The 13268-nt window shown below is 48.9% G+C and overlaps 1 protein-coding gene across 9 annotated transcripts in view; it reads left to right on the top strand.

The window, feature by feature from the left end:
- The first annotated feature begins 2312 nt into the window (after window positions 1-2312).
- TPD52 (tumor protein D52) overlaps window positions 2313-13268 on the top strand; it is a 35510-nt gene continuing 24554 nt past the window's right edge. For 2 of the 9 annotated variants that reach the window (XM_072034503.1, XM_072034504.1), the window contains exon 1: window positions 7327-7582. In XM_072034503.1, the coding sequence (XP_071890604.1) occupies window positions 7342-7582 (241 nt within the window). In that variant the 5' untranslated portion in view covers window positions 7327-7341. The other 7 variants (XM_038173925.2, XM_038173929.2, XM_038173920.2 and 4 more) reach the window with 7 other exon arrangements.

A 13268-nucleotide genomic window follows, 5' to 3' on the forward strand; every position in this document is an offset into this window, starting at 1 on the left:
TATTTATTATTTAGGTCTTCAGCTGACATATTTAATACTGCCAGGCACTCGGAGACTGCTGTATGAAAGAAACGTGCTGCACAAAACCAAGCTTCCTCACAGGAGCAGGGAACACATCTTCCAAAGTTAATTGCTCTTTCACAATTAAATAAACCTCTTTATTGCTGCTCTGTTTGGTACGGAGAACAACTGTGCAGCATGCCTTCAATTTCTTCAAGGCACATGTTATATGGGCAGCTTGATCCTCCTCCCTTTTCTGTTTTGATAGCAGTGAAAGCTTCACACCAGTCAGTTGACTCTGACTTTATCTTGGCATAGACAAGAGGAGAATTATTTGTGTTATCTGTGATATTTTTTCTTAATGCTGAAATTGGCTAGAGACACAGAGACACACACTGATTTATTTCATAAACGCTGGAGGATAAAGCATAGAAGAGCTGAAAAGAAAACATGGACTTTGTCCCAGGCTGTTTTAAGCCGACAGCAGCAGATAATATATTAAGTGGAAAGCACACTAGAGACACCAGTGTGTGCTGTTACAACAAGGGAAATAAACCCACAGATATCAGAGAGAACAGCTGCAAATATCAGCTCTTCACCATGGTAGGAAGGCAGAGGCCACCACCTGAGCAACAGCCGTTCAGATGCTTCTCTCCTCCAGAGCAAACAGAAATATGGTTCATAAAGCTGCTGCAAAGACCTCCCTCGATTAAGTAACCAACAATCCTATGACTAAACCTGGCAACCTAAGCTGTCGGGGCTCTGCACAACAGGTGAACATTGCCCCCTGGCAGCGGTCCCTTAGCGAGGCGCAAAATGGGCAGCAGGAGGTGCACCGTGGGCCCAGGGCACGATGCAACCACCTGGCAGGGCTCGGCCCAGGGCCTGGTTTCACAGGCAAGCTGTGAATTGGCAGTGGGGTGGGTTAATAACTTCATTAAACTGGATTAAAACATGGCAGAGCTCTGGGCATTGTGCTCAGTGGTTGAGTCTAGTTGGAGGCCTGTGGCTAGCGGTGTTCCCCAGGGGTCAGTGCTGGGTCCAGTCTTGTTTAACTTAATCAGTGATGGTGAAACAGAGCACCCTCGGCCAGTCTGCTGATGACACAAAGCTGGGAGGAGTGGCTGGGACCCCAGCGAGCTGTGCTGCCATTCAGAGGGACCTCGGCAGGCTGAGGGTTGGGCTGAGAGGAACCTCTTGAAGTTCAGCAAAGGTAAGTGCAGGGTCCTGCACCTAGGGGGGAATAACCCCAAGCACCAGCACAGGCTGGGGGGTGGCCTGCTGGAGAGCAGCTCTGCAGAGAAGGACCTTGGGGTCCTGGTGGGCAGCAGGCTGACCACGAGCCAACAATGTGCCCTGGTGGCCAAGAAGGCCAACGGTGTCCTGGGGTGTGTAGGAAGAGTGTTGGCAGCAGGTCAAGGGAGGTGATCCTCCTCTGCTCAGCCCTGGTGAGGCCACAGAGAGGTTGTGGACTCTCCTTCTCTGGAGATATTCAAAACCCACCTGGATGATCTTCAAAGGTCCCTTCCAACCTTGGCCATTCTGTGATTCTGTGGTTTGCAGTGCTGGGTCCTGCCCCTGCACACCTGACCCAGAGATGCTGTCTTTGAGGATGAGGGAAATAAGAAGAACTGTGGGTTGGAGCGATCAAGTATGCTTATGGCTGCATGAAGGAGAAATGGAAAGGCTGGGACTTGATGCATGTGCAAAAGGGAGGGCAAACAAGAGTTCAGACAGGGCCAGATGCATATGTGAACGGCTGCATTACAGAGGGAAACACATCTTTCAGCACTTCCAGTGAGCATCCTACAGTGTGGGTACACCAACACGCTGCAATGACTTTCATGCAAACTTGCATTAAGAAAGTTACCTTACAGACAGTTAACTTCTGCAGCCATGAAGGGAACAGGATCTTTAGTGACATTAAATCTATTAGTTGGATACATATCAGAGACTTAGATTGTTTATTTACTGAAGTAATGGAAATGACAAACAGGTAACACAAAAATACTCTTCCAGGAGAGTAGGGGCATGTTTCAGGCTCTGGGGTTTCTCAGCTATTCCCCCAGTTTGCATTTATTTGTGGAGAGCTGCTGTGGTGAGGACTGATTTTGTAGGGCGCTCAAAGCATGCAGCAAGCTTCATTACTTGCACGCAGCCTCAGCAATTGCATGGGCAAATAAGAACACTCTCATGTTTGCATTTAGCACATGCACGGATGTATAACTCGGGCACAAAGTACACAGTCTCTTACAAACACAGCAACTGCAGGGATTTTCTCTTTGATGTGAGAAAAAAATAAAAAAAGAAAGCCATTCAGGCAGGGGATGCCAGATGGCTCACTTTGCACAACCACACCTTCACCTCGTTTGCTTCTGAACCGGGAGGCGGCTGACCCAGTTCCTGAGGCCTTCTGGTGGAAGTTTGGGTTCACTGAGAAATCAGGTGATCTCCATGCTGGTTTTGAACGCATTGATAAATGGTGGGAAAGGAAGGAAGGGAGGAGGTTTGGTTGATCTGTTTTGCTCTTTCTGAAATCAGAAATACAGTCTGCCTACTTTGGGGGAAGTTTCAAGAGTGAAGTTTCAAAATGAGCTTTGTGAGATCAGGTGGGAGCTAGATGGTACTAGTGGGAGATGTAGCATAGTTGCCTTCGCTGCAGTCTGAAGGAAAAACTAGCACACACAAATCACAGCTTTTGTGCATCTTGTGTTGGAAGTGTATTTCTAAGTGAGACTGTGGTGGAAGCGCCTCCTGACTGGGTGGTGGTGGCAGGAAGTAGACAGCACTGCTGGTGAAACATTCATGAGATGAATGAATCTTTAATTGTGGTGTTTATGGTCTGATTTGTTGCTCATCTTTTCACTTCATGTTGGCTGGCTCAGTGAAGTGTCTTATCAGTGAGAACAGCCATATGCTTAGAATCTCAAAAAATGCCTCTCTTAAAAAGACTGGATGCTGTGCTATTGGGGAACTGTAAGGGATGACTTTATTTGCAAAGTAAGGAAAAAATGTTTAGTGAATGAATGTAAAGGCTGAAGTTCTGTGGCTCACATTATGAAAGTGAGCAGGCTATTCAAATAGGATTTTTCTTGTTATAAAAACCTATAAAAAGAAAAAAAACTTCCAGCAGTTCTAGTTAATTAGGTCATCACTCCTTTTTTCCTTCCTTGTAAGCTTTTAATGGTATTCCAGTGTTTGTAACCAAATCTTTTGGTTCTGTTTTCTTGTCTGTTTCTAGCAAATTATAAAGAAGCCTCTGTGTTTTGGTTTAACAGTAATGAAGTGGACCTGGTATTACCTAGTTATCTCACAGGAGTATGCTGGAAGTTAACTACAGTTTGAAAAGCAAGCAGGTCCCCTGCTTCTTAATTACCATGTGGTAACTGTACAGCACTGCAGCCTTAAAAATTGCTTAATAATGAGTTACTGAAGATGTGACCTCATTTTATCCCTAGTTTCAGTTTTTCAAAGGTGAAAATGTTCCAGTTAGCCCTTGTTCTGCAATGGAATATTCATGACTAATTAGCAGCGGTTAGTTGACACAGATATAATTTAACTGAAGCTTTGGCTACAGTGTATTTACCGCACCAATAAAGATGCTAGTTGCAGATAACAACGCGTGTGGCAAAGAAAGTAGCGTGTTTCCCTGATCAATATACTTGTTGTAACTGGAGATAGCTCGGAGGCTTGAGGACTCAGAATTCCTGGAGCTGTGATTGAACCAACGCTACCAGAGGAAGCTGTGCTACCGAAGAAGTGACAAGTTAGAAATGTTTTCCCCTCTTTTCAGGAGGAATTCAAGACTGGGGGTGGGAAGGTTATCCCTAGACGGGATATTCCTAGACAGGCGTGAGGCTTAGTAACTTTGGCAAAGGGAATTAAAAAGTGACGTTAACATCAAACTAATAGTTACAGATCATTCTTTGATGAGGTAAAGCCTGTACCGTTCATCTATCTGTGTGTACATCTATGCCGAGTCTTTTGCGTGCAAAATAAGCCTTGTTAGGAGTTTTGGGGTCTTCATTAAGATAAGCACACAGGTACCATCCCCTCACTGGGAAATTGCGAAATAACCAGTGGGCAAACTCCGCACCCCTGGGGTGCTCCAACGCTCCCTCTAGCGACTCTGCACCACGGGTACCACAAACTGATTTTATTTTTTTTTTATTTTTTTTAAATTCATTTTTATTTTTATTAACTCCCCTAATGTCTATTTATCATATGCTTGCTGGCAGCTGTGCAGGGTGGGTGTCACATCCTACTATGGAGAAGAGGTATGAGTTCTCACCTAACATCTTGTTGCATGCACCAAGCAGGTTTGAAGGAAATGATTTTCATGTAGGTGGGTGTCATGGAGCCTGGTCCTCTGGAAGATTTAGTTCTCAAAAGTATTTCAGGTTTTGTTCCAGGACAAATAATTGTGCTACATCTAAATGGCCATGCTGCAATGGTGAGGGTGCAATGTAAAGCTTCACTATGGTGGACTTTTGGAGCTCATTGGAGATACCTCCTAACTTTGAGGTCTTCAGCTAAGAGCCCTGTACAAATTGTATCAACACCTGAATGATTAGGACTGCAGGAAAAGTCTCTTATCAAGCAACTGAGCAATTCAGAGTTTAACTCTGAGTTGCAAAAGTGACCTTGGACTTGGAGACACTATTGCACTTAGGTAAAAGTCACCTGCAGATATTTTCAGCAATGTACAGCTCTGCTGGTGAGATGGGAGCCTATGGCATTACTGAATTCCACAAGAAGCCTGCTTATCTACCCCAGAACGTACATAGATGTGATTTTTAAGTTGATCTGTAGACACTTAAAGGTGTGAAAGGTTCATTTTCTACTGAAGGGTTTCAGCAGGACAAGTCAAAAGTACAGATTCTCTTACTTGCCAGCCAGCTGCTACCTGACTCTGAAAAGGCACTCACATGTGAAGTGTCCATTTTTGACAGCAAATCTAATTGGGAAGGTGGAATTCTGCTTCTGAGGATTTCTAACGCTGCCTCAGGTGGGACATACTGCACAGGATTTCTGACCCAATGTATGGCCCTCATTGGCTGCCAGGGCTTTGATGTAGTAAGTGCTTTCAGGGTATTTCTGATAAAGCAGGCCAAAAAAAAAAAAAAGCCTCTTGCTTGTCTGTTTTTCCTAACCTTAATAACAGGGGATAACCACCTAGGAAGTACAGGTTCATTGAGTATCTAGTTTTGATTTTCCTGTGATACTGATGGTTCAGTATGCACTTGTCTCCCCTTCTCAGTTAGGTTAACAAAATCCTGTGGTTTAGGTCATTAAATCCTTCTAGGCATTGCCTTAAAAAGGAGTCAAGCTGACTGTGCTCTTCTGCTGCGTTTGGAAATAAAAACATTGGACGTGTTCCTTAAGACAGATTGCTTCTGGCAGATGACTCAAGGCTCTGAATGAACGGAGGGCTCTTCTGGTGCCAAGTGAAGTAGCCTTGGAAATATGAGGCATTCAGGACAGCTCTCTAGCACTTTCTGCTGCTTAGGCTAGGTGTCCTGTGTGCTTTTGTGGTTCCCATTTACTGGCACCGAACTCTCAATCTGGCAACCAAAGGTGTCATGTGAACTCTGCAAGCTGCAGCAGATGACTTGCTGTGCTGTGTTGCCCAACTATGTCCACAGGCATAGCTCTAAAATGTGTTAGCCCTCTCAGTAGCCATGGCCAGCTCAGCACTTGGTTGCACAACCGTGTCTGTTTATGGCCATACATGAGCACAGCAGCCACCCTCAGCGAGTACAGCTCACCACTGGACTCAGCTCTTTGCACGCAGGAAGATGGGTTCTTTGGAGGTAATTGCATCTGTGACTACAGGAGAGGAGACAAAGTGCAGAGTGAGTCTGAAAAATAATTGCTTAAGTCTGGGTTCTTGAATGAACGTGGAAGCATTAATTCTCCAAAACCTTGACCTTTACTTCTGGCTGCTTTGCCTGTTACTTGTACTGCAGTCCCAGTTCTGTGGCTGTGCAATGAAACCCTGTCACAGGAGCCGCCTCTGGTGCTCTACTTGCATTCCCATACAAGCAACACTTGCATGGGATGGGCGCCATCCTACCAAGGACAAAATATTCTGAAGTCCTGTATTTACATGGATAGTTCCAGGCCTGCCTTCTATATGTGTGTGTGTTTGGTACTTTTATAACCACCTGGAGGAAGAGAGAAGTCACTGCACAAAGCACGGTAGCTCAGTGCGCTGCTGGTCCCATTGCCTTTCTGTCTTATCCTTTTTCATAAAGACAATGAAGCCTTCAGGGCAGGCCCAGTCGTCTCTTCTGAGTTTGTTTATAATCTGTGATTGTACCTAAGCCTTTAGGCAATAGTCATACTGATTTTTTTTTAATAGGCACTATTTACAGATGCTTGTTACAACAATTCAGTTTCCTCACTGTGTAAAAAGGAATTTGTCATTGTATTTGGAGATGGCCTATGGCTTCTGAGTGTCTTTCTTGCAACTAAAACCCTTCTGGAAAAGACAGGAATTTGATTTGGCCAATATGCTACAGGTAGCCTTATCTTCACTTTGAGTGGCCTGCAGCTGCTAAGGAAGCCAAATTGCAGGGTGAGCTGGAAAGCAGGGATTTGTGAACTTGTAGTTCCTCAAAACTGGTGCAGGACTCCATACATGAGGGCTACACCTAAGCTACAGATGGTTTTCTTCAGTGTGACAGCCATGGGTGAGACACTGATGTAGTGCCAGCGACTCCTGCGAGCTGTGCCAAGGGGCACGGAGTCATCTCTCGGGATAGTACTGCTGTCCTCACTACTAGCTTTTGCACTTTGGGATGTGTTGGCTAAAAATTCCTGGCTGCTAAAGCAGCAGAGAAACGCTGACAGCTTCCCTGCTCTGCAGGTTGGCTCCTGGCAGATGCTTCAGCGCTGCCAGAGTAAAGCAGCTGCAAAGTAAAGGGATGCGAATTGTAGTGCTGTTGGTGGTCTTTCACTGGGACTACAGCTCAGGAGGAAATAGCAGCTGATCAGTGGGGAAGCTCGGGGCCTCACGTGGAGTACCATGGAAAAAAAAATTATATATATTTAGGGGAAAAGAATGTTTTCAAGTAACTCTTTTTTGAAATAGTCATAACTGAGATGTGCAGGATGAGCTTGTTCTGGTGAGAATCATGTGTCTAAATTGCTGTGCTATGAGATAAGGAAACATTCCTGTGTTTTCATTTTGTTTTATCTTCTTGCTCGCTTTTACGGCACCACTGTAAATGCCTCACGCTTCAGCTGTGCATATCCCAGAATTTAAGCCAGTGCTCCTTTACCCAGCAAAAGCTTGCGTCCTCAGCAGCCTCGTGGGCTGAAAAATACCTGGATTTGATGCTGTTGTTTGTTATCCGAAGCAAGGGCACCCCTGAATTGGCACCTCCTGACTCTCTATTGTGCTCTGCCTCGCCATGTGACTGTGCATGCTGCGTGTCAGGGACAAGCCGGCTATTCACAAAGCCACGCCATGCGTGCCTTGCCACTCACTCGCTGCACACATCGATCTTTTTGAACAAACACATCCATCGATGGCAAGGCCAGGGGCTTGAAAAGGGTGCAGCGAGAGATGTGTTAGGTAGCTTAATGCTCTTGACGGTCTCTTAAAACGGTTTGCTTGTGAGACTACATAATGAAAACGCTGTGCTTAATGTTATGTTAGGAGGAAGAGCTCAGATTGTAGGCAGGACAGTCGGTGGTCTGTTTTCTCCTCAGCTGTTAAATTCTCTGTAATGTAGCCACGAGGCACTGGCTTGCCTGTTCTTAAGTGCTAGCAAGTCTCATGGGGGAATCTCTAAAGCTAAAACCAAATCACAGCTTAATTTCAGTAACGTGGCGTTATCTGTGAGCGTGCCTGTGCTTTGCTGGCAAATATATAACAAATAGGAGGTGGAATGACCGAGGACTCTGCTTCCACAGCAGCGCGAGGCGGTGCGTTCGGTTATCATACCGTGAAGCCTGTTCATGCTAATGGTGTTAGAGCAAGTTTTTCTTGCCCTGTTACCCCGTGTGAAGTTACGTCGAGGAACAGAAGTCCTGGTGTTGCATTACACGCATACCAGACAAGGTGTACAGACAGCGAGACACCACACTTGGGGAGAAAAATGCTTTATAAGGAGTCGGATGAAGGGAAAAGGGTTGTGGCTGGAGGAACTGGGGCTGGGTTGGACAAGCCAGTAACCCCACTCTGTGGGCTCCTAATGCTGGAATAAAACTAAGGGATGTGCAGAACTGCCCCTGTGTGTGTTCACTCTGCAGATCTGAGCCTCCCTGAGGCGTGGCTGAGGTCTTTGAAGCCTTTTTCAGCTGAAGCCATCGCTCCGCGCGGCTGGGAGCCGGGGGCAGCGGCGGGGCCACAAAATGGCGCCCCCAGCCCCCAGCGGCGGCTCCGGGGCGCGTCCCTCCGGGCACCCCCAGTGCTGGGAGCGCCTCCCGTGCCCTCGACGCCTCCGTGCGGCCGCTGCCCGGCCTCTAAATCCCGGGGCCGAGCGCTGATGGCGGCTCCTTCCCCCTCGGGGGCCGCCCTCACCTGCGCGGGGCCGGCCCTGACGCGTCCCGCCCCGCCTGGCAGCGCGGGCGGCGCCTCCGCGGCACCGGCAGCGGGGAGCGGCGGAGCCGGGCCGCCATGGAGCCCCGCCGGGAGCAAGGTAGGGCCGGGCAGGGCAGGGAGCTGCCCTCTGCTCGGTGAAACCCCACCGGGGCAGGGGGGGTGCTCATTTATACGGGGGAGCTGCCGGCCAGACCAGGAACCCGGGGTGGAGGGTGTGGGGGGGGAGGCGGCTGCCACGTCCCGATGGCGCCGGCACCCCCGGGGGTTGCAGGGGGAAGGGGACCGCGGAGCACGGCTGGTGCCTGGGTCCGTAAATCCTTCCTAAGGGTTTGATTTTTTTTTTTTTTTTTAAAAAAAAGAAAGCAAAGCGAGCACCGGCCTCGATGGGTCCGGGCCTGTTGTGATGTGTTCGGGCCGCTGCTGTGATGCCTGAAGCTGTCTCAGGTTTAGTTGTTGCACTTACAGAGACTTGGGCAGCTTCTTGTGGGAAAAGCGAACTATTGAGCTTTCCTCGAGAGCTTTAGAGACAGTGCTGACTCTTCCTATGGGCTCGTCCTGTTCCTGAACTCATCGTGGCTTGAAATCCAGCCCTGGGTAAGGAGGGTGCTGCACCCCAGGCTGTGTAACGAAGCGGTGTATCTGGTGTGGCAAACCTGCCATGAAGCATCCATGGTAAAACACCTTCTGCTGCTTCGTTTTAGGGGGGTGAACACGCTATTTCCTCATTCAGGCGAGGTGAAGACCTGCAGGTACAAGGAGAAAAAGCTAAGGAAGGCACCACGCTTGTGCCTGTTCAGTTAGTGGCTGGTCGTGCTCTGCTGGCCAGCCCTCAGAGGCTTTATTTCTGGCAAGCTGGAGTGCTTGTGCTGGAAATCCCATCTGGTGATGCGGCGTTACTCACCAATGACATGCATTTTGCTAAGCCCCAGGCTGTCAAGTCCTGGCCCTGGGGCTGGTGTGAACATCCTGGGTTGCTTCTGTTAACCAGAGAAGAGTTAAAAACTGCCTGTGTTTCTCTCCTCCACCCACCATCTGCACGTGTCAAGAAGCAGTCTCTGTTTGGCTTGTGCACTGAGCCCTTATGCTGGAGAAGAGTGGACAGGAAGGTACTACTAGCCTGTGACCAGCAGCAGCAGAATCATTGAATGATTTCTTTCTCAGTTGGAGAGGCTTCATTTGCAGCAGAGGGATGTCTGGCATTCCTTTAAACGATGCTCAGTGCACACTCCTTTGCCAATCACTCCAGAAAGCTGGGGCTTTGAGTGCTTGGAGTCTCTTGCTGTGTGATTGCAGGCACCAAAGCAGCGCTGCCAGTTCAGGCTGAAGGGACATAGTGCTCCGAGCCTTCTATTGCTTTGTGTCCAGGTGCCATGAACAAAAATCCTGTTGTTGCATGGGCTGAGTAGCTGAATGGGCTAACAATTGAAGTTGCATGGTTTCTATTTTTTTTTTTTTAATTAAAAAAAAAAAAAGTACCTGGTTTTGCTGCAAAAGAGTATCTGTGTGCCTTGCCTCTGATACCATTAGTGCAGGTCCCATGCACCACTGGAAAACAAGGATGGAGCAGCCCCCACAGTACAGAAGCAGCGCCTTGTGGTGCTCTGACTGAGGAGACTGCTTCTGAGCAGTCTGGTGACCACACACAGCACAAACCATGATCTGGTGATACAGAAACTCTGACTTGGTGATAAAAGGTGGCTGTATATTCAGCAGCTTTTCATTTATGTGAACTGGGGACTTTCAAAATGTCCTGTTCTTGGGGGACTTTCAGGACGAGTCCCAAAATACTGCATGGGATCTCTTAAGAGAGCACGTAAGCCTTTCTTTTCCTAGAGCCTTGACTTGCATTTCTGGGGCTGATAAAGTGGACTTTAACGTTCCTTATATGCCGAGGGAACTGGTTGCTGGCAGTGGGACAAAGCTTACCTCATTGTCCGACCGAACAAAGGAGCACCTCTTTCTTCTGCTGTGTTTGCTTTCTCTATCACTGGGTACTTGCAGTACTGGAGGTGAGGTTTTTCTTAACACACTGTTGTAAAAGTCAAAGGCTTTGTAAGTAAATAAGACAGCTGGTGTCAGAACCGCGAAGGAGGAATTAGCTCACTGAGCTGAGCATCTCTAGCTGTGTCCTCAGGATGGAGGAGGGAAAAACAGAAGACCTGTTACATCAGCGGGTCCCTTGAACAGGAGCAGACCTGCCTGAAATCTCTGGGAGGGGGAAATCTTGTTCTGAGGGTCCTGGGTGTTGTTACATGGGTTATTTAATGATGTTTCTGTCCTATTTTTCTCCTCAGCGGGTGCCTGGATGAGGTGCTGAGCTGCTGGGGATCAGTGCACGGTGTTGGAGGGGCCCTTCAGCAGCTGACATGTGCAGCTGCCTGTGTTTTGGCACAGCGTGGGTGGCTGGAGCAGCGTCAGCTGTTCTTGCTGGGTCAGAGATTTGGGAATCGGAGGGTAACGGGAAGCTGTCACTTGTAATCACCCCTTTTCAGGAGGAGGAGCAGGTGGGGTGGTGATGAGGCTGGCCCTGCCAGTTCAAAACAAACTGGGACCATGGGGCTGTGAATGAGGTGAGTGCCTTGCTCTGCCTGATCCGTGTGCCTGGTGGCAGAGTGGTACAGCTGACTGAGGCTGTCGGATGCTCTGTAAGGCCCATAGGGGACAGAGGAAAAAAGCCTTAGTCATGGTTGTCTTCCTTCCTTCCTCCTCTCTTTGCTGCCCTTGCCGTGAGTGCAGTCATCAGATGACCTTGCCTCAAGCCTCTGCCAGGTTCCTCTTTTGGCCAGAGCAGTGGTGCGGGGCTGAACTGGGCTCCTTCCTCCTCACCATCAGGTCTCAGGGCTGTGTCCTCTTCCTCTCACCCCTTGCTCTTTTAACAGGGAGGGGCCCCCCAGGCAGTACAGAGGAGCCTTGTGTGAAGTCAAGGGATGAGATTCACCACGTAGCATCAGTGAGAGAGTGCTGGACACCCGTGCAGGTGAGGGAGGATGTCAGCTGTACCAAAGAAGTGATGTTTCCATGGCAGCAGGAACAGGGAGTTGTCTTGAAAGCCAAGGTCTTGATGACCAGCTTTCAAAAGGAGGGTGAAAAAAAAACCCACAACCCCTTCAGTCACTTGTAGGTAGACTGGTGACAGTTCCACTCTTAGCTCTGCTGCAGTCCTGGTAACGTGGGCGCTCTGTGTGGAGGCTCTCCCACCAGAGGAGGGGAGGTGTTCACCCTTGTCCTTTTGACGTCCTGCAGTGAGTAAGCAGAAAAATGTCAAACAAAGGATGACCGAAAGGGAAAGCGAGCATTAAGTGAGATTAAGCACTACGTTGAAATGCTGCTGTGCAGCCAAAAATGTTCCTCTGTCAGCTTCAATTTACGGCTGCAGAGGGACCACTTATGTTCCTCTTAAAGGCAGTGAGAGTTTTTAGAGTCACTCCTATCTGGGTTTGGATTAGCAGCAGCCAGGGAGGCCGGGGCCTTTGATCAAAAACCCTGAGGTGCTGCAGGAACCTCTGCCCAGCTGAGCTCCTCTGTGGGAAGAAAGATGCGGAGCTGCAGCCAGCAGCGGGCTCTGAGCTGTCCCCCTGCTTCCAGCCACGTGTTCTGTGCCTAAAACCTCCGTGGGCAACGAGGAGGCACACTTCAATTGCAGTAATGTTTCCTGACGCTCCCATGAAGCTTTAGCTGAAGAATAATTATTAATTAGGATCTAATTATTGCAGAAAGATTACTTATACAGACAGGGTGTCGTTAATAGTAATACAGCGAAAGTTCTTATCTGCGCACACAGTTTCTGCACCTTCTGGTGTTGTTCTCACCCTCCGACTGGCTTCTAAGGCTGGTAAAGTCACCTTGGTGGTGGCAGGGGTGTTGAGAGCAAGCTGGTGGTGTTGTGACCCCTTTGGTGGCTTCTTCATCGCTTTGGGATCTTTAGGATCCTCTTCATGTGTCTGCTAACATGCCTTTTACCCCTTTGCCTTTTCTTTCATTGGCCTGCAAGCTCCATGTTACTCTCAAATTCACTCTATTTGACACCTTTATCTGTGTTAGTTCCAATTTCTGTGCCCTGTTACCTCTGAAATCCAGTTTGCTCCCACTGTAAGTCTCTGACGTCCCCGTAGCTGTGGAGTCTCCAGCTTGGAGCAGTGGCAATACCCCACTGCGGGAATATCCCACAGAGGCCGGGGAGCAGCTTGCAGCTTGCTGTGGGTGGTGGGAGCGGTTGGAGGAGGCAGCCAGGCGCACGTTTTCTCCTGTTTTGCTTTCCCTTCCGTAGCAGCTAGAGGGAGTGGAGCGTTGTCAGAGCCTCCCAAGCTGAGCCACGCACAAAGGGATGTGACCAGGGCTGGGTTCGGTGCCTTGGTCAGATGCTTCTCGGGGATCAGAGCCCACGCTGATCTCACTTCGTGAGGAAAAACCTTGAGGGAGAAACTTTGTAAGTAATGCTCTTGAGGATCACCTGGGACAACCCTGGGAGCCTTGAGCAAGGTGGGGAGAGTTCAGGGCTGACACTGAGGGGCTCTGAGCTCTGTCACAGCCTGCGGTGCTGCCCCTCCGACACAGGCAGCCCCAACACGGTGACCTGGAGTGAGTTCCTGTCTTCTTCCAGGATAACTTCAGTGCCTGCCTGGCAGGTACCTGTCTGTTCTTGTTCTTCAAGGGTTTGTCCTCTGGCTTATGGCAGCCGACAGACCTGGCTGGTTCTTCAGGTGCCCCAGGTACT

The sequence above is a fragment of the Anas platyrhynchos genome, chromosome 2 (assembly GCF_047663525.1).
Source record: "Anas platyrhynchos isolate ZD024472 breed Pekin duck chromosome 2, IASCAAS_PekinDuck_T2T, whole genome shotgun sequence".
Lineage (NCBI taxonomy): Eukaryota > Metazoa > Chordata > Aves > Anseriformes > Anatidae > Anas > Anas platyrhynchos.